The sequence below is a fragment of the Callospermophilus lateralis genome, chromosome 1, assembly GCF_048772815.1.
Source record: "Callospermophilus lateralis isolate mCalLat2 chromosome 1, mCalLat2.hap1, whole genome shotgun sequence".
Taxonomy (NCBI): Eukaryota; Metazoa; Chordata; class Mammalia; order Rodentia; family Sciuridae; genus Callospermophilus; species Callospermophilus lateralis.
The window spans coordinates 28,574,929-28,597,743 of NC_135305.1; the positions used below are offsets into that span (position 1 = coordinate 28,574,929).

General features: G+C 34.7%; 1 protein-coding gene across 3 annotated transcripts in view; it reads left to right on the plus strand.

Annotated features, from left to right (window-relative positions):
- Cdk14 (cyclin dependent kinase 14) overlaps window positions 1-22,815 on the plus strand; it is a 563,390-nt gene that overhangs the window by 262,421 nt on the left and 278,154 nt on the right. For all 3 annotated transcript variants that reach the window (XM_076860994.1, XM_076861002.1, XM_076861011.1), the window contains exon 7: window positions 13,766-13,828. In XM_076860994.1, the coding sequence (XP_076717109.1) occupies window positions 13,766-13,828 (63 nt within the window). The remainder of the gene's footprint in view (window positions 1-13,765; window positions 13,829-22,815) is intronic.

Here is a 22,815-nt window from a genome sequence, read left to right on the forward strand (position 1 = left end):
CCTTTACCTTTCTACTGCTTCTATTTTTTTCCCCTGAATATCTAATAAATTTTTCTTTCACAGTGTTTCCTTCCTTATCTTTGGGATTATTTGTTGATTCCAGAAATACAAATGGGAATTCAGGAATTTTTTTGGTGGGGGGCTGTTTGTTTTTTTTCTCATTCTTCCACTTAAAAACAAATAGATCCATCTCTCCCAACTTCCCAAACTCCTAACTCTCTCTATATAGTTGTATTATAATTTCAATTAGATTAGAATTCAATATTTATACTGTTATTTCAATGTAAAGTGTTATTTCTGAGGCATGTAGTATACTATGATTACTTTTCCCTCTCGGTTGAATTCTTGATTTCCCTGGAGCTAATAATAATTTCCCCACTTTTTGTTTCTGTTATTAATTCATGGCCTCCCAGAGCCTCTGCTTGGAGCATCTGCCCTGATTTTCTGGTATACCCTCCCTCCCTATCTTGTCTCAGTCTAGAGCTCTATTCCCCATCCCCCCCCCTTTTTGGGGGGAGTGGGGTGGGTTAACGCAGTTTCTAATACCTTCATGTGAAAAGGTGTGACAAATATTTCTGAGACTATCTTTATGGCACTATGCTTGATTGACATTTTGTCTAGATGTAGAATTTGGGGTTGGAAACAACTTCATTAGAATTTTAGTGGGATTGTTCCATTGTACTCCAGTTTCCATTATTTCTGTTCAGTCTATTTATCTTGATTTTCAGTGTCCTGAAGTTTTATGTAAAAGTAAAAAAGAGAAACCAAGGCAAAGCTTTAATTTCACTGGGTACTTCTTTTCAATCTGGAATCTCATGTCCTTCTATTCTCGGTTCTTTTTGTTGTCATGTAACATCTATATGAAGACATAATTCACCTAACAGAATTCACACTTTTAAGTATATACCTGGTTTGAGTACATTTCATTTCCTTAAAAAAGAAGCCCCCAATCCATACCAGTCACTAAAAATTCGCCATCCCACCCCTGCCCCTACTAACCACTCATATACTTTGTTTCTATAGATTTGCCTGAACATGTCATGTAAATGGAATCACATTGATGTGTGACCTTTTGAGACTGACTTCTTTCCCTTAGCTTGATGTTTTTGAAGTTTGTGTTGGAGCATGTATTAGTAACATGCCATGGCACGGATGCACCATGTTTTGTTTATCTGTTCATGTACTCATGTACATTTGCCTTTTTTTTTAAAAAAAGTTTGACTATTCAGAATAGTGCTGACATGAACATTTGTGTATAAGCATTCTTTTAGAGTGATTATTTTTAGTATACCTGGGAGTGGAATTGTTGAATTATCTTATAACCCTTAACTTTTTGAGAGGCCAACTATTTTCCAAAGTGGATATATTGTTTTAGATTCTAACCAGCAGATGGTGGGGGTTCCCATTTTTCCCTATTCTAACCAACACTTGTTATTATCTGTTTTTTTTTTAATTATAGTGGATGTTTAGTGGTATTTGATTGCCATTTGATTTGCATTCTTTTGAAGACTAATGAGCATCTTCCCTTCTTTTCCAAAGAAATTATCTTAAATTATTGTCTTATGATTTTCTTCCTTCAGCTTCTCTTTTCTCTATTCTTGGATCTTTTGAATATTTGACCTCTGTATTGCTTTTCTAATTGTTTTGTCTTTTCTCTTCCATTGTCAAATTCTTGTACTTTAGCTCAGCGATGAATGAGGACTATTTCCTCAACTTGGTTTCATAAATTCTATTGAAACATTATGTTTCACATATTCCATTGAATAAATGAAATTCTATTTATGTTCTCTTCTATTTAAAATGTAATTTTAATAATACCATTGATATCTAAGTTATCTTTTATCAGAATATTCCATTTATAATATCCTTTTTCTTTTTTCGAAGTTGCACAATCTTTTATCTTACCGAATATATTAATAGGCTGTTTGAAGTTTTTATTTTTTTAATCAGTAAAACTGTTTTTCCCACATTATTTATTTATTTATCTTTACTTTTAGTTTGTTTTGGTCTGTGTCTTTAATATCAGATGGCTGGTATTGACACAACCTGATGTGGAATTCCGGGTATGTGAGTAACTGATACCATGAATTTCACTGTCGAAACTATCTAAGCCATTTTGTTGAGAAACCCTAGATACCAGTGTTCATTTTCCCTGCAATGCTGTAAGAGAGTAAAGTCTTCTAACCCTGCCTGGAGTTTAGCTGTCAGTCTTCTAGAAGCAGCATGGGGTTAGAACACCACACAGTTATCCTGTTGCAGGATCTATCCTTGTCCTTAACTAGTTGGGTTTCCCAATTCAGAACACTCTGTGTTTGGGAAGGGTACCTGTCTGTATAAGAAAAGCAGGAAAGGGTATCTCTAGGATTTAAATAACCCCTGCAAAGACTTTGAACCTATGTTTTGTGTCTTAGACGTCTATGTGCAGACCTTCAGTTCATTCCTCCATCCTGATCCACCAATTCCTGAGCCTACTGGATGTTCTGGTTATAAATAGTGTTACTTACAGGCTTTCTCCATTGCCAGCAGAGTTATTCTATTTGTTTGTTTTTGCTCTGATGTGCTAATCTTGCGACTGTCTGTTTTGGAACATCTAAAATTGGTGAGTGTGGATTCAGCAGAGTACAAAGTAGATGCATATGTTCATTTGCCATCTTTATCTTGGAATCTCATCTATTCTTGATAAGTTTAAGTATAAACAAATGCTTAAACTTGCTATTGTGTAAACCACTGTGTAATTAGGTAATTTTTTTCACATTAATGTTAGTAGACATGTCTTAACATTTATTAATTATGACAAGGGAGGGAGAGGGAAAATAGCTAAATGATTGTTGTCCAATCATTAAAATTTTAGGTACTCAAGGAAGGACTAAAGTAAGTGTGTCTTTATCAGAATATTCTATTTTAATGGGAAGTATTATGCTTGTTAATTGGTTGATTAGTCCTTACTTTGGTGTTTGCTATGATTTTTTCATGATGATTATGTGATATTGACATACATACAGATATACATGCATACATTTGATAGTATTACAAAAGCCAGAAGGACATGTTTACCATATAAGTTAAAATGTGTGGAAATATAATATAATGATTTGATTTTAAAATTCAACTGTAAAAAATATAGACATTTTTCATTTTCAGTTTTTATTAAGTGTATTATTGAAGACCTCATTTTTTGAGAATGAACTTGTGTTCTGAGTTAACATCCAGTGTCAGTGAGTAATTTACCCCTTTCTCATGCAGCCCAGTTATAAATCCTTAACAGCTGCTCATGCTTCATTTCTGTTTCATAATTCAAGATCTAAAACACTAATTTGTCATGGCAGCTATTTACTAAGTAAAAATTTTCTATTTTGGATCCCCCCCCCCCCAGCTTTTTTTTTCCTTGAATCTTTGTTTTATAGTTTTTGAATTCCAGTTATTAGCTTGACAATGTTTCAGCCATTGTCAGGGACATTCAGAAGATTAAGTTGGTTTTCTCTCCTTTACTCCCCCTGCCCTTTTTTCTTTTCATTACTTGGATCAGAAAGTTAGAAGAAAGGAAAGGCAGATACTGCTAATTAAGTTAGAATTTTAGGAAGTATATCGAGGAAAACTATCTAAATCTGACAAGATAGAATGTCAACAGTGCTTAAGGAAAGTGGTACATGGAGAATATGATTAGGAGTAGAATATTTATAAGGAGAAAATAAAAGAATAGGATCTTCATTCAAAAAATAAGTGAGATGTAAGCTGACTGAAAAACACCATGAATTGAGCAGCAAGTTGTAAAGTGTTCAAAGGGCAACCTGATCATTCTTGTCTGTCATTATGGCGTCTGTATGTGATGAATGGGCGGCTAGTCTCCCTGAGGGCTGGGACAGATTTTTCATTTTGTGTACCTTATAGTACCAACGGCAATGGGCACTCTATAAATCTTTGCCAATTTGATGTGGATATTTCCACAGAACAGAAAAACGTGGATGTCTGTGTGTGTGTGTGTGTGTGTGTGTGTATGTGCACACTGTGTGTGACAGAATATAGAGTCATTTTTCATGGTTTTCATTAAAACACCCTTACACAATGTGACAGGCACAGAGTTATGGTTACCATTTCATTATTTAAAGGAGGACATGCTGCCTAGTTTCGAGAACTAATACCAGTAGAATTCCTCCAGTTGTTGGCTCCTCCAGAACCTGTCCCATTGGCAGAATGCACCCTGAATGAGGTCATGCCCATGCATCTTGTATGTGGAGACTCTGAAAGGTAAGGGTAGAGACCTGCACATGTTGTGCCAGTGCAGGCTGTTTTTGGTGCTAGGTTGGGCAAAGATTTATTAACTAACATCTTAGTTTGGCTTCCTTTATCCAGGCTTACTTCCTTCTTTTTCATTTCAGCTAATAAACCTGTTTGATTCCTTTTTTTCTAATAAACACAATATTTCAACCTTCAATTGGAGAATTCAGCCTCTATCAAAGAGTCATAAAGATTAATTTATGAAGACTGACTTTCAACTGATATTTTCAGCCATGGCATTAGGAAAGCATTACTTGAATTTATCCAGATAGACTACATGAGGTTTTTATTCTTTCTTTTGAAATTTTTTTTCACTAACCTTTTCGTGGCAAATCACACTAAGTCAAGAGAATAGAAGGATATTTTTAGCTCAGCTCCACTGACTCCATGTTGGCATAAAAGTCTGAAACATATAATGAGGGGCAGTAATAACAAAACATCCACTGTATCTGCCAAAGTGTCTGACATTGAGGGCTTTCAGAGGACTGAAACTGCTCTTTTCTCCCCAAACCTACAAAGTGTCTAATTTCATATCTATACAGAGCCAGGGATTAACATGTTTTCTTCATTCATGGTTGTGCAAAGATAGTAGCTAAAAAGAAGAGAATGATGACTGACTTAATTTTGGGCAAATACATTTATTTTACTACAGATTAATTAGCAATTTGCCTTTTGGTGGTAGCTTTCTAGTGATAATTTGGAATTTCTACTCTACCTTAGCTTTTGTAAGTACTTATTATATAAGAATTCATGAGATTTTTGTTTCTCCCCCTTCTGTGATCTCAGGAGATTTGTTTGTTATTAAAAAAAGCTACTTGAAACATTTTTTTACAGTTTTTGGATTCTTTCCAGTTTATTTAACTACTAATAAATATCTATTGCTTTAGAGCATTGTAATCTGTAGGAAAAACTTGAATTGAAACAATAGTGTGTGATCCTTTTACTCATTGATTTTGAGAAACCTAAATTTTGACCCTTTATGCATACTGTATTGAAATATTTTAAAAATAAAGTTTTATTTAGAAAGCAAGATCTTTAACTGAAAGTACTTATACAGGTACACTACAGGAATAGAAGAATGAATGTCCTCTTGAATCCTATACATAACAAACAGACATTTTGTATATGAAACAGACATTTCATATACTTCATTGATTGTCAGGACATTCTCTGAAAGTTTTGCCATTTTATACTACTGTGTATTTATTACCTGCAGCCTGGAAGATTTAGGTGAACTCTCTATTTGTAATATAAAATTATTTTTCAAGTTATTTCTCCAACTCAAGAGATTTTTGATTAGTCCATATTGTAGTCTGTATCCTGCAACCTTTAATCCCATAAAAAATCAGGTATTCATGATCATGTTGAAGAACTTCATGGAATTTTGCATTGCAAAATCATAATATTTTGCTTCTAATTCATTCTTCTGTATTTATTGCCTTGGGAAAAAGCCTCTGCAAATTTTTATCTCTGGGTCAACTGATATGAACAATGTTGTAAATGTTTCATTTTACTTAAGAAAAGGATGAATACATTGGCATTTATTTTACTGTCATTTATATTTTCCCCAAGGTCTTCAATATGCTCCTAACTAGTGAATATTTTTATTTATCTTTATACATTTTACAATCCTTCACTCATTATATGAATTTGAAAAGTGATAAAATTTTATGCCAGAAAGGTGACTGAAATATTACCAAATTACATGTTTTAAAATATTTTCCTTTCAATGATATGCTGTGGAATTAAAGTTTTTAAAATTAAGAACACCATGTACCTGAAGCTTATTACAGTGTAGTTCATTGAGTTTTCTAGAACACATATTCTGGCCTGACCGTCCTTATGTGGGTATTACTCTTAACCCCTTAGCACCAAGCTTATAAATAAGACTCATATCTACTGTGTAGCCAGCAAAGTTATTCCAGAGTGGTCACCTTTGTTTCCTCTGTCTTCCCTCCCTGCTCTTTATTTCTTCTCTTTTCCTCTTTAATTCTTGGGTTTTTAGTTCCTTTCCTACATGTTTCTCCCACCTGTACTTTTAGGATTTTCCATTTTTCTAGCAGAGCAGCTCCAGAAAGTCTTTTCAGAGTGAGAGCTATTCCTATTCTTTTTTCTTGTATCTTAAGTACAAAAAAACTTTGTATGGCCCACTTTAACCTGTTTTTCTCTTCTTTCTTTCAAATTCTTGAGGAACTTAGATGATCAGAACATTCCATACTTTATTCTCTTTAGCTTTTTTATTTTTCCTTTAAAAAAATCAACTAGATCTCAAAATAGCAAGAACATCTTCTCTACGTGGCTATTTAATATTGACACTGTTAAAATTTGTTATATGGCTTAGGCTTGTAGATGGTTTGCCCCAGAGCATATAAATGCTGCTGGATAGCCCTTTCCTCCACTGTTTCAGTAGGGCACGTTTTACACATTCTTTTAATGCTGGAATAATGTATGGTTCTGTTTGAATGTCTTTCTAGAAAATTTCCACCAATTTCTTGAAACATCCCCAAATTATACATTGAATTTTTTATCTTATAAAAAGAAAAAAAATTGTATCTCTTTGAAGTTTATAAAAGTGTAAATAAATTACATAGACAAAGATAAAGGTAGTTACATTTGGGTTTAAGAATTAGCCCCTATGATGTGAAATGACTTCAGATATAACCATTGGAACATGAGTGTCTGCATTCCTTTTTATCAGAGAAGAATGGCTTGCAACAGTCTTTGCCTTGCAGAACTGTCTAGTCTGTCTCTCTATGATGTCATTGCCAGAAGTCAAATAGTACTTTTTTTTCTGTTTTGTTTTAATAGAAGAAATTTTTCAGGTTGCTGGTTTTACATGATGGGAATATGGTTGGAAATGCTTCCTGTTCCAGTCACCAGCCTCAGGCTGCTCATGCATTTTGGATTCAGAAATGACAGCTGGAACCATTTAAGCAGAATTATGGGACAGCCACATATAGGTTTATTATTCCCCAAAAGGAGAATACATTACATGATTAAAAAGAAACGGATGATTTAATTAGGAGTAGACTGTAGCATTGTAACATTGTGATTGTTACGGAGGAATTTTTATGCAGTGTAAACTGCTTTGTGGGTTAACTCCCCTTTCCCTCTCTAGGGGATATGTATATGGTTTTATTCATAGAATTTCAAATATTTTCTATGTGGCTTAAAACCAAGGAAAAGGCTTTGATATATGTAAAATAGTGCAGGCACAGTGAAATATTGGGGATTAATATATCTTTGATTATGTGATGATGGAGTGGATTGAAAGGCCACATCATCTCCATTGTCATACTGTGTCTTATGATGTAATTTGAAGCACAATACTTCAGTTGAAATTAGAGTCTCCACTTCAGAGAGAAGAGAGAACAATTTTGTGCAGGTTTATGAATGTCTTGTCTTTGCTGTTAAAAATGGTGGGGTTTTTAATGTATTAGCATGAAGCCTGACTAACATTTGATTGAGTACTTACAAAGTTTTTTTTCATAACTATTGTTTTAAAAATGAGCCCCTCTGATATGTAGTAGTTACAGATTTCCTCTATTAAGTATTCTAAATGACTGTGATTTTGTTTTAAAGGATAGGTTGATTTTCATTATTTCCTTGTTAATGAAGAAGTCTTATGTTTTGGAACTCACAACATTATGATTTCATTAATTATGATTTGGGAGTGAAATGGATGAGTACTTTAAATCTGAACAGGGAAAAATACAATTTCAAAGTCAATTTAAATCTGTGGACTGCCTGTAAGAGCAGTTTGAATCTAACTGCTCAGTAATTTGATGTTTAATTCTTACAACAATGTGGGCTGATTAAAATGGAGATTATACCTAGAGGAAAATGGCTATGATTGCAGCAGAAGAAAGGAGGCTTCCCTTCTGTAAGTCCTCTTCAATTCCCTGTAGCAGTTACAATTCCCCAGTGAATTATGACTGTAATGAGCTACAGGTGAAATATATTAAAAACTACAATGTTAGTACATTCTTCCCATGTCCATAGACATCCTTTCAGTGTGGTTTTAGAGTGCAGGTGTGTGTGTGTGTGTGTGTGTGTGTGATGTCATTTGTGTCCCAGACATGGACAGTAGTAAGAAAAGTGACCTTAGCCAGTCGTAGAACAGTCTGTCTACACTTGCTTTCTCAGTCACACTAAAAGTCACTGTCATTGTTTAAATTTGGGGACCATATGGGACATCATAGAAGAATGGAAAAATTGCATTTTTCCTTCAGAAAATTGGAAATTACTTGATATGATCTGTTGCCATTAAGACTATCATTTAAAGATTCTCTGTAATGGGCCACTTGCCTGGATCAGATTGGGGGATCTAGAGTCAAACCTGGATGTGGACTAGACAACTTCTTAAACAAAGATCAATGAGGCAAGGGAGGGCTCTGTGTTTGTATGCTTCTAATTTGCACAGCTAGCTCTTAACACATTCGAGCTGTCTAAATCGTATGTTTCCACTTAATTTTTTGTTGTATTTGGTTAGCTAAGTTTTGAATGACTGAACTTCGGTGTTTAAACATAAAGTAATCAAGCCCACCTAAAAATAAGGTTGGGATTGATTTTATCTTCTGTATTCTTTCAATTTTCTTATGCTTGTAAAACAGAGGTCTTTAAAGTGTTATAAAATCTATACCATACTTGAATACACTGACTGTCTTCTCCCCGATAAATGGAAAACTAAGTGAAACAAAAGTAAGGGCTACGGAGGCTCTGCTACCAAACTTCAAAATGAGGGCTTCTGTTGGCTATCTCCACAAGAAGACCTCCTTATTTTTAGCCTAGTTGCTTAAAAATAAGGCTGTGCTATTTTCAACCTAATATTTTTGGCAGTGCTTCTGAAGACATCAGAATTAGCTAACAAATAGTGGAACTTCATCCTTAACATTATAGGAAAATGGAAACAAACACATGTGTTCTGTGAAAGGGATTTATTTGTTCAATGAGAAAATTCCAATATGAAAGTCAAAGTTATTGCAAAATCAGAATTACTCTGAGATACTTGATGCCTCTTGAATAGGAGGTTCAACCATTTGAAGGGAAATTACTGGAAAATCCCTGTTCATGAATAATGAGTTAGATAAAATCAAAAGACGCATCAGCATGCACTGAATGGCTAAGCCTACTTTACACTTGACACATACTTCTTTCTGCCCTGGAAATTAGGCACTATTTTGTGTCCAACAGATTGTTTGGGCTTCATCTAGCTTTCTTATTGGTGGATTTATGTAGAGGGATATTGCTTCTTTCTTCTGACCCAGGTAAGATTAAAAAACTGTAAGGGATATGGAGTGGAAAATATGGAAGTCAATGTCACAGTCCAGCTGTTGCCCATCTTTTCCTCCTGCTGGCCTCTTTCTCCTGATCCTCTTCAAAAGAGGTGTTTTCCCTGGTATACATTATTAAAGGTTATCAGGATATACATAATTTATCTTTGGTGCTTTCTTCCATGTCTTTATGTTTAAGCCACATGGGTACATGCAGCTTATAACTAGTGTCAGTCATTGTCATTCTCATTCCTGCCTATGATTAAAATTAACCAGGACTATACTGTGTGAAATGCTTATGAGTAAAAAGACTTCTCAATTCTCCATATTATTTCTATGTCCTGCCTTTTCCAAAGGGAGATTTGTCTTCTGCCTTCGAAATTGATCCAGCCACAAGAAATCAATATGAGGAAACAAATTCTAAATCTTACAGAATATTTTACAGTAAACATTTATCCTCCAAGGGATTCTGATTTCAGATCCTCTCCTCAAATTCCCTCCCCCTTAGAAACATTTCTGCACCTTTTTAAATAACCAAATAAATGCTACGCAGTGGGTAATCAACAAGGAGAATATGTGCTCATGCAGGGATTGAGACTTAGAGCTACTGGCTGCACTCCCTCTGTCTTCTGCTTGGTTTGTAAGTCTAGCCACCCTTGATAGCTTCCTTCAAAACCACCCACTCTATGGAATACTGATGTGCTGTTTCTAGGCAGTTGTCAGACACAAACCTGTCAGACACAAGCACTTCTCCTGCTTCTAGTGGTATTATGCTGAAGAACAGTGGCAGTGATGGAGTGAATGAGAGGAGTGGTGTGGGTGGATGAGGCGAGGCACAGTGCGGTAAGGGAGGAGGAGTTTTAGCTCAGAGCCATGGCAGACACTCATAGTTATTATCAAGGAGCTAGTCTACCTGTGCATGCTCCTTTTGATATTAGAAACAAGAAATAGTCAGAGATCAAGCCAGATGGATCCAATATTATCAAGGTATTCCAAGAGAGTGATCTGTTTGTTATATGTCATAGGGTCCTTCTGTTCAGAACTCTTATACCTACAATGATTTTAACACTGAAATGATTAAGAAGTGCCTTCTGGCATGCTTTCTTAGGTTTTACATTTCTAGACTACTGTAAATCATAAAGGTCACATAATCCAATTAACAGAACTAAAGAAAGAAGTTGTTAAGAAAGAAGAGATGTTAGCCAGGCATGGTGGCACATGCCTGTAATCCCCATGGCTCAGGAGACAGAGATAGGAGGATCGCAAGCTCAAAGCCAGCCTCAGCAAATTAGGGAGACCCTACCTTAAAATTAGAAAGAAAATGGAAAGGGCTGGAGATATGGCTCAGTTGTTAAGCACACTTGGGTTCAATACCTGGTATAAAAAAAAAAGAGAGAGAGAAAGAAGAAGAAGAAAGATGTAATGAAAGTTGTAATTTGGTCACATCTAATGCAAAGCCAAGGAGTACTGTGCATTCAAAAGAAGGAGGGCATATGTACACATATGAATACACACAATGAATCTCACCATAGTGTACATCCACTAGAAATTAAGTTTTAAAAATAACTATGGTAAATGGCAGAAAGATCAATAGAGGGAAGGGAGTAGGGGGTGGGGAAAGGAAGTAAAGATACTGGTGTCAGAATGAGAATAATTCCATGCTTGTATAATTATGTCAAAATGGATTCTACTGTCATGTATAACTAAAAAGAACCAATAAAAAAAATTAACGGAAAGAGACAGTTTTTAATGAAGGTAAAGAAGAAATTTGTGACACATGGATATTGGGGTACAAAGTAAGGCCTTGTACTGCTTCCTGTCCCTTCTTCTATCTGAAATTTCTCAGATTCTTGCTCCCAATCACCCAGAGCAATCTGAGGTTCTGTTGTGTTTGCTAGATGTGCTTTGAGAGGAGTGCAGGAGCTGAGAAGGGTGAGTGAGATGTCTAGGCATGCAGATGGGAGAAACATGCACATCAAGGTGAAGTACAGTCCTGGGATCTCTCCATATAGATTTAATATTTGTTTTATTAAATTCTATCCTTTTAAATATCTCTCCCTGTTTTTACTCCTAAACACATCATAGAAAATCATCATCATCATCTATAGTATCTACCAGGTACCAGGAAAAGTTCTCTAAGTATTATAGATATTTGCTCATTACTTTCCCCCAAACCATATGGGGTAGGTGTACTAGGATTATTATCATTCCACAGATGAAGATAGTACTTATATACAGAGGTTATGTAGACCAGGACTACACAGCTAGTGACAGCCATGTGTATATATCCGTTATGTGTGTGCACAAGTACACACACACACACACACACACACATTTTCATACCCTGAATCTAAAGAAATATGGGTTTTAAAATTTAAAATATTTAGAAAACTTTTTATCAAAGTTCCAAAGAACTAATTTCTGGAGAAGGTCTCTACTACAATTCATTATGCTAATATCATTGGAAATATACTAAGAACATCATCCCATGTCTAGAGGAGCAGAAATATTTTCCCATTTGTGTTAATCAACTTTCCATCATTTGTCACAATTCCTGAGAAGATCAGTTTAAACAAGAAAAGGTATAATTTGGCTTACAGTTTAGTCCATGGTCATTTGGCCCTGTCACCTTGGACCTTCAGTGAATCAGTGGAAAGCACATAGTGGAACAGAGTTGCTCACCTTATGGCAGCCAGAAAGCAAAGAGAAAGAGAGAGAAAGGAAGAGACTGGGAATAGAATAAACCTCTCAAAGCCATGCCCCCAGTGAGCCTACTCCCTTCCAGTAGGCCCCAACTCTTAAAATTTCCATCACCTCCCAATAGCACTGCCAGCAGGGATCAAGCAAGCCTTCAACACATAAACTTTGGATGTGGTCCTACATATAGGCAGTTATGTGTCAGAATGTGTCTACTAGCACTTATTCTGTCCTGCTTTATTTGGCTTTGCCTTACATATAGCAGGGGGAACATAATATAGTCTAAAGATTTCAGAAAGGCCTCTAGAAGAAGTTATATATAAGTAAGACATGAGCAGCAAAGGATGAAAGAAGTTTACCAATTGTAGAGCAAAGCCAAATAGAACATTATGCAGCACTGTTCTTAACATAATACGTAGCTCACTGTACTATTTCCTGGTGTGTCTATTCTTTTCCCCGTACATCTGTTTTATTCCATCATGTCATGGTGACTAAGTATGATGCCTAAAACATAGCAAGAGCTCAAGAAGTAACAGGATAAATGAATGAAGGACAAATTCTGCTCTGCATCCTCTGTATCCTCAACACTTACCATAGTGCATGCAATAACAACTCAGTAACAAAATTTTAATTGTTTTGGTGGCTACAGCAAGGTTCTTGAATGTATTATGAAACTCATTAATTCCTCAATAAGTCAAGCCTAATAATGAGACACAAATGCTCCTGTCCATTGGCTTTTACAGGATAATTAAATATTTCAATTTATAGTAGCCATAAGATAAGAAAACTTTTGAGTTACAATACTACATACTTTTTTGAAAAATTGTGTGTAGTTTACAATATAAACAGAAAAGGAATCAAGAAAAAATACTATTATTGTCAAATTGAACTTGCCATATTTAATAGATTAACACCATAAAATGTTATCTGGGGATATTCTTGTTAGTATATATTCGAATATCTTTGCTTTATAATTTTAAATGTATTTCTGTAATTTATAGAGTTTATTTGCTCACATATATTTAAGAAATGTGGAAACTTTATTTTTTGTGAATATAGTCATGGAAAATTTAAATAAGTACAGTGATAAATTTTACTAGAATAATAGATTTAGAATGTTTTTGTCTCATATGAAATAAATAATAATAACCTGCATTTGTAATTGGAGAATGTGAGTTAATTAAACTTATAATTTGATTAGTTGGCTTTTATTTTTGTTATTTTAGTCAAATTTTAGCGATATATATTTAATGAGGAGGAAATTAAATGCTTGACAAATTATGGACATATATTCCTTTTAATTCATAGACATGTTTAACATAAAACTTAGAGGTAAAGATAATGATTCAATTGTGGTTAAAAATGGGGGTGGGGAGCATACAGTGGATGCACTAAAAATCCACCCACTTGTCTTATATTTGCTTTGTTCAGAAGGTAATGGTGACTTTGAAGTTGAAAAATATTGATTCATCATGTTACAGCCAGAGGGATATTAATACATTTTCCCTTTTTCCTTCTAGCACACTGATTTATGTCAGTACATGGACAAGCACCCTGGGGGGCTCCATCCAGATAATGTGAAGGTAGGAAAAGAGATTTCTCAAGCCAACGGTTACCACTTTTTATGTGCATTTTACTGAGCCTAAGTCTAACATCTCTAACCATAATTTAAAGTTAAAATTTTCTGTGTAAAGAAAAGTAATATAGTCATTGCTTCAGTTTAGTTGGTAGAAACTTTTATCATTCAATATTTTCACTGGAGAATATTTATTTACATCACATTCTGTTTTTTCTTCATGGAGAAGCATTTGCCAGCAGTGAGTGGGATACACTGGAATCCTATTTTAACACTGTTTTCAGTAGAGGAGTTCAGTATCTCTTAACTAGAACCCCACACATAAGTGACATTTGATTTCAACATAAAGCATGGTTATGATCCAAAGTGGTGTTATGATGTATTCATAGTATATAAGTTTTCATTCATTTTTTTAATGGTTCTGTAGATTGAACCCAAGCTTTTATGCATGCTAGCACTCTACCACTGAGCCAAATCCCATCCCTCCGATTTCTCATTTGTATGTATAAAACAGATAAAAGTTCTACTATCTACTGCTTCTTTTAATTTCCTTTACTAGAAATTTGATGACTCTGTTTCAAAAGAATGAAATTCTGAGATTGGGCCATCTTGAGAAATCATTACAAAATTTCAAGCTTAAAACAAGGGACTCTTCTTAGCATATGTTATGGATTAGAAGATTGAAAAACTATATCTGAAGACTTAGCTTGCTTACATTTTGTAATTCAAATGGCTTCATTTCTTGATCCTAAGAAGTAGTTCAGTATTATGCATGCATTTGAAGTAACATGATTAGTCTTCATTCCTTCCATTTGTTATTTACATCAATGTTTGCAACATAATGTATTTTTTTTGTTTTGTGCTTTTTACTTTGCTTTTATATCTATATTTGCATACATGGTATTTTGAGTATTTTTTTCCTTTAGAAAAATAATAACCTAGGGATGGGGTTGTGGCTTAGCGTTAGAGTGCTCGCCTAGCAAGTGCAGGGCCCTGGGTTCGATTCCCAGCACCACATAAAAATAAATAAATAAAGATTAAAAAAAATACTTATTATCTTTTTCACTTAAAATATACCATGGATAGCTTTTAAAATCAATTTATTATGACGTACCAGTCTTTCAGATAGCTGTATATTATTCCATACTCTGAATAAACCATAATTTTAACAGTTCCTTATTTTGGAATTTTAAAATTATTTACAGAATATTGCTCTTATAAATGATCCTAGAGTAAATATTAGTATAAAACCATTATGATTTTATTTATCTTGTATAGATACTTAATGATCTTGCTTGTTAAGGCAGAGATACAGTTCCTGTATTCATGAGTTTGACTAGAACTTTTGCCTCCAAGACTATAAACCACAGATGGACTGTTTTCCTTTATTCTTCCCAGCATTGAATATGGCTGATCATTTTAATTTTTTGCCATTCTGATTAGTAAGACTAAAACGTTCTTTATGTTGGTGTTTGACTCCTGGTGACATACAGCATCTTTTTATGTTTCCTTACCATTTATAATTCACCTTTTCTATATTGCTTATTCTTACACATTGTCCATTTTCTTACACATTTTCTTACCAGTTTGGTTTTGGTTTTCTTCATAAATCATAGGTGTTTTAATATTTGTGATATTAATAACAAAGGCTTTTATGGTGGCAAGTCACACAATTTAAAAACACAGAAACTTGGAGGAAATAAGTAATTGAATCAATGTGGCACTTATGTCTATCAGTCTATTGATTTTTATATATCCCTCTTTTCTTGAAAGATTTCCTTTATTTATGAATTTATGATTTATTTATTTTTCATAAAAATCTGGGTTTTATGAAATCTGTTGCCATAGTTTTTTTAGTAGTTGGGGAAGAAATTTTAGCAGATGAAAATACTTACTTTAATATTTTGCCCAGATTCAAGTCTAACTGTATCAATAACTAACGTGCAGTATCCTAAAAGTATCTAACAATATAAAACATGAACATGATTTTATTATTTAACATTTCAAAAACTCAAGTTCTCTCATTTATACATTTACATACTTTCCTCTCAGAGTTAATTGGGTTCAGAATCAACAGTACAAATGCATTCATACTCCTGTTTACCAGTCTCACCTAGAAATCTGTAGAGAGATATTTATCTTTAGCTCTGCGGAGCCCAAAGGTCTAAGAGCCACATTTGAAATCAGCAGGTATTCTGAAGTACTTTTGACTTTTGGACTCAAATTAGTGATTGGATGGAATTAAAGACCTATAGATTTTCAAAGAGTCATGATATCACTGGGTTTTATTATCCTAATTTAGTTTTCTCAATACCCCTTTTGATGTTGTTAGTTGTGGCTAAGTGCTGTAGAGAATTTTGTTGGTGAAACAAAGAAACAAAACTCATTTCACAAAGCATTTTTGTGCTCTCTACCCTCAAGCCGTCATCACTAGTGATAGTTACATTTTTACTGTATATTCTTCCATTCCATTTTATTTTTTCTCTTCTCCTCTGGGTGGCTGTTTTTCAGTATAGTCTCTCAAACTATAGCAGCTCTTATCCATGTTTCACATGTTTTTCTTTCATCTCATGGCCCTTCATCATATTTCAGATACTTAATATTTACTAGTTATTTCAAGTCCACGTTGCACTGTGGAAATAAAAAAGCTTCAAATACTGCAAGAGATGCTTCCTCTTAGGGTGCAGTGAGAAACAATGCTGAATGAGCATAGAAATAATGTTGAAAGAATTAGGTGTGACGCCTGCAATGAATCTGGGTATTGGTTACATACAGCAGGAATCATTTCCACTCACAAGTTGTCTAATGCGGTCACAGATAGATGCTGTACTTTCTATTTTCGCCTCTAAAAGAATATGATTTGATTTACCTTATTGCATATCATTTTGAATAACTGAAAGGCTGCAACATAACATATATTGATATGGGAACCCCTTCCCCTATAGCTAGTAAAATCATGGGTCCATGAGGATTTTCCAAGACAGTTCTGACTACTTTAATTCTTGGCATCGTTAAGAATACCAGGAAGCCTCAGTAATCATAGGATATACCATGTATAATGTAATATAATGTAATAATTACATATATTTGATATAGATTCTCTTTTTACTGCACTGAATCAGAATCAAAATTTAAAAACTCTGTAGATTGGAAAAGTGGACATTTACTCAGACTAAAGGAGAATCCAGGGGTCCTCTCATGACCCACAGAGCCTTCTTGCTCTCTGAAGCCCTGCAAGGCTCAATACCCTCTCCCTCAACCCCTATCACTCCGCAGACTGGAGGATGTGTGTGATTACAGATGATCCTGATCTGTTGCTCTCCCCATAACGCTGTAGCCTGCTGACCTCCATTGCTTCTTACTCGGCCAGCTGGGGAGGGAATGTAAGTTGACTTTACTTTTTGCAACCTCCATATTAACAATGGTGGTGGGCAGGTGGGAAGGTACCTGGTAGAATGAAAGAGTTTGACATGGGGTGCTTCAGAAAACAGGTATCATGCATCTAGGTAGAATATTGTATAAGACTCTTCTTTGGAGAATCTGATCAGTCTAAGAGAATAGACCAAAAGAATTCAGACAACTGTACAATAATTATTCTAGCTAAATAAATGAATTCATCAAAGTAGTAGGATATAAAATCAACACCCATAAATCAATGCATTCTAATATACTAGTGATAAGTCCACTAAAAGAGAAATTAGGAAAACTGCCCCATTCACAATAGCCTCAAAAACAAAAAACAAACAAAACCTTGGGAATCAATCTAACCAAAGAGGTGAAAGACCTCTACAATGAAAACTACAGAACTCTAAAGAAAGAAATTAAGGAAAACCTCAGAAGATACTGGATACCTTGGATAGGCATAATATCATCAAAATGACCATACAACTCAAAGAATTATACAGATTTAATGCAATTCCTATTAAAATCCCAGTGAACTAGAGCAAGCAATTATGAAACTCATTTGAAAAAGTAAGTGACCCTGAATAACCAAAGCAATCGTTAGCAAGAAGAAGAAAGCAGGAGGCATCACAATACCAGAAATTAAACTATACTACAGAGCCACAGTAAGAAACATGGCATCGTGTTGGCACCAAAACCAACACATAGAGTAGTGTTACAGAATAGAAGACACAGAGACAAACACACATAAATGCAGTTATCTGGACAAAGGTGCCACAAGTGTTCATTGGAAAAAAGATAGCCTCTTCAATAAATGGTCCTGGGAAAACTGGAAACCCATATGTAGCAAAATGAATTTAAACCCTCTCTCTTACCCTGCACAAAATTTAACTCAATGTAGACCAAAGACCTGTGCTTAATAAAAGAAAAAGCAGGCCCAAATCTTCACTTCAGCTTAGGAACTGACTTCCTTAACAGGACTTATAAAGCACAAGAAGTAAGATCAAGAATCAATAAAAGTAAACTTTAAAAAAAAAAATAATTAGGAGTACACTGTAAAATAATGAAAAAAAGTATAGCATAGTAAATACGTAAACCAGTAACAGCCTTTTCTCATCACCTACAGGTTGTACTATATATAACTATGTGCTATGCTGTTATACAACTGGCTGCACAATGGGTTTCTTTGCACCAGTTTCAGCACAATCCCATGATGTTGATTGCACTGCCACCTATGCCAGCCACAACATCCCTAGGGGTTGGGAATCCTTCAGCTTCATTATCAAGTTTACTGTAATACAGTGTACCATGTGATGCCAATAGCAATGTCATGCACCTCCTGTTATTGTATCTCTTCATTTGCATCACTTTTTCTTGTGTTTGGTTTACTCTTGTAGTGTGTTGTTTACTTAGGAGCGCACACACACAGCCTACATGTGGAACAGACTAAATATACTCTGTGATGTTCACAAGATGATAATATTGACTAACAATGCATTTCTTAGAACATTAGAACATGTCCTTAAGCAATGAGTGACTGCGTATTTTTTATATATATACCTGTATGCATGTAATATTTAGGACATGCACATATATATTCAAAACTTATATGTGTGTGTATACACATTTGCAAGTGAGATAAATATTTACAAATAGTGAACCTCAGCAGACCATGTGGAGAAGTTGGCTTGCTCTTAGAGAGGGAAAAAATGCATCAAAACTGGTAACAGATATTCCCATTTTCAACTGTTAAAATATTGGTTTTGATTCAACAAATACTTTCTTGAGTACCAAACATCCACTGTTCTACTTAAATCAATTTCTTGAATACAACTGAATCTCTATCTGATGATTCAGATTTCGTTGTTAAATATTGAACTTCAATTAAACACCGTTTTATCCTTTTCCCCTGAAAAAAAAAAGAGAAAGAAAAAGAAAGAATCAATAAGAGGGATAGATTTAAACTAAGAAGTTTCTCTTCAGAGCATACAGAATGGGAGAAAAATCTTTGCCACATGCACCTCAGATAAAGCACTAGTCTCCAGGATATATGCAGAGCTCAAAAAACTTAATGCCAAAAAAAAAAAAAAGAGAAAAAAAAGAAACCCAATCAACAAATAGGCTCAGAAACTGAAAAGACACTTCAGAGAAGAAGAAATACAATTGATCAACAAAATAATGAATAAAAAAAGTTCAACCTCTATAGCAATTAGAGAAATGCAAATAAAAACTAGATTTCATCTCACTCAAAGTTATAATGGCAATTATCAATAATACAAGCAACAATAAATGTTGGTGAGGATATTTGGGGAAAGGTACATTCATACATTACTTTTGGGATTGCAAATTGGTGCAACCACTCTGGAAAGCAGTATGGAGATTTCTCAGAAAACGTGGAATGAAACCACCATTTGACCCAGCTATCCCACTCCTCAACTTATACCCTAAGGACTTCAAATCAGCATACTACAGTGACGCAGCCACATCAATGTTTATAGCGGCTCACCTCATTATAGCTAACCTATGGGATCAACTAAATGCCATTCAATAGATGAATAGATAAAGAAAATTATCTATTTTAAGGCTAACGGAATATTAGCCTTAAAGAAGAATGAAATTATGGCATTTGCTGGTAAATGGATAGAGCCAGAGAATATCATGTTAAGCCAAATAAACCAATCTCAAAAAACCAAAGACCAAATGTTTTATATGTGGATGTTAAGGGGTGGTGGGAGGCTGGCTAGGGAAGGATAGAGGTACTTAGGATTAGTCAGAGGGGAGTAAAGAGAGAGGAGGGGGTATGAGAATAGGAAAGATAGTGAATGAATTGAATATTATTACCCTATGTGCATATATGACTACATGAGTGATGTGATCCTACAACCAGAAGAAAGAGAAGTTATACTCCATTTATGTGTAATGTGCCAAAATGCATTCTACTGACATGTATAACTAATTAGAACAAATTTTAAAAAAATAACCTAGCTAAAAAATACATAAATTTGAGTAGGCAAAGTTGGATTTAGAAAGATATAAATGACAACTTTGAAATTAATTTTTATTAATTGTCTCAGAGAAGTAAATAAAAATCATGCATTAATTTAAAAAAGAACTTTTTAAAAATTTTTTATCAGTGCATTATAGTTGTACATAATGGTGGGATTCATTGTTACATATTCATACATGCATAAAATATACCAATGTAATTTGTCCAATATTATTCAGTATTTACCACTATTCTCCTTTCCCACCACCTGATCCTGCTGCACGCACATACACATGTGTGCCACATTTTCTTTGTCCATTCATTCACTGACAGACCTAGGGACTGGTTCCGTAATTTGGCTATGGTGAATTGTGCTGTTATAACATGGGTATACATGTAGCACTATAGTATGATGACTTTAATTCTTTAGAACAAACATCAAGGAGAAGTAAAGCTGGGTCATATGGTGGTTCCATTTTTATTCTTTTGAGGAACCTTCATACTGATTTACATAGTGATTGTACTAATTTACAATCCCACCAATAGTGTGAAAGTGTTCCTTTTTCTCCACATCCTCCCCAGCATTTATAATTGTTTACATTCTTTAAATTTTTTTAGTTGTAGATGGACACAATACCTTTATTTTATTTATTTGTTTATTTATTTATTATTTATATGCTCAGGATGGAACCCAGTGCATCCTGTGTGCAAGGCAAGTGCTGTACCACTGAGCCACAACCCCAACCCTTGTTTACATTCTTGGTGGCTGCTGGATTGAGATGAAATCTCCATGCAGTTTCTATTTGCATTTCCCTAATTGCTAAAAATGTTGAACATTTTTCATATATTTTTTGGCCTTTTGTGTTTCTCTTGAGAAATGTCTGTTAGTTTGCCTAATTGTTAATTAGGTTACTTGTTTTTTAGTTTTAAATTTTTTTAATTGTTTAATATTCATGATATTTATCCTCTGTCAGAAGAATAATAGCAATGTTTTTCTCCCATTCTGTAGGTTTTTTCTTCGCATTCTTAATTGTTTCTTTTGCTGTGCAGAAACTTTTAAATGTGATGCCATCCCATTTTTAACCCTTGGCATTGTTTTCTGAGCTTTAGGGATTCCATTGAGAAAGTTGTTGCCTGGCACCAATGCTGGATGGAGTGTAGATCCTATGTTTTCTTTCTGGGAGTTGCATAGTTTCTGGTGGAATTCCTAGGTGTTTGCTCCATTTTGAGTTGACTTTTATCTACGGTGAGATACGAAGATCTAGTCTCATTCTTCTATATATGAATAACCAGGTTTCCCTTTTTTAAAAAATATTTTTTAGTTGTTGATGGACCTTTATTTTATTTATTTGTATGTGGCGCTGAGAATTGAACCCAGTGCCTCATACATGCTAGGCAAGCACCCTACCACTGAGCCACAACCCCAGCCCCCAGGTTTCCCTTTTAAACCATTTGTTTAAAAGGCTATCTTTTCTCCAGTGTATGTTTTGGTACCTTTGTGAATAATCACTATGGGGCTTGTCTCTGTGTATTAACTTCTGTATCACTGGTCTATGTGTTTGGTTTTGTTTGTGTGTTTGTTTATTTGTTTGTTTGTGGGGTTTTTTTGGTAATGGGAATTGAAATCAGGGGCTCTTAACTACTGAGCCACATTTGCAGCCCTTATTCATTTATTTATTTGTTTGTTTTGGAGATAGAGTCTCCCTATATTGCAACTCACTAAGTTACTGAGCTTGTGATCCTCCTGCCTCATCCTCCCAAGTTGCTAGGATGATAGGTCAGTGTCACAGTGCCTGGCTTATATCTGTTTTTTTTTTTTTTTTTTTTTTTTTTTTTTTGTCAGTACGATGCAGTTTTTATTACTATAGTTTTCTAATATAATTTGGAGTTAGATTTTGTGGTACATCTCATGTTGCTTTTATAGCTTAGAATTGCTTTAGCTATTTTGGGTCTTTTATTCTTCCAGATGAATTTTAGGACTTTTTCCCCTCTGGTTTTGTGAAGAATGTTTTATGAATAAAAAAGATTGGATTGAATTTGCAACCTCTTCAAGGTGGTTCCTGGACTCAGTTCTCTGCTTGCCAGTTGAGAAAAACAGAACACTTTTCTGACACCTGTCACTTTGTAACCTCTGGTTCAAGCTACTTTTCTTTGCCAATTCTGTCCTTTTGTTTCTCGGTGCTTTAACCCTCCCTTCTGTGGTGAACCAGCTTGCTCCAGTGTACTCTCTTCTTGTTCTCTGTTTAATGCACCTGAATTTCTGAGTCTCTAAGTGACTCTGACTTTCCAATATTGAATTTCAGTGAGTTCCCTTTTACCCATCTCTCTGAGATTCAATACTCCTGCTGCTTGAATCCCAAACCATGGAGCAACTGGAAATGCAACCGTCCTCTAATCTGCCATTGGTATGTCATACTTAAAAAGTATAATTTAAGAGCTCTTGGAAATTAAGAATATAACAAAACAACAATTGAAAGATGGAGATTCAACAGTTGAAATATAAAGATGAAGAAAGATAAAGATGAAGGATCTTACATGTGAATAATTTGAGGAATAAAAATAGATGAGGGAATCATTGAATAGTTGCTAAAACTATGGCTTTTCCA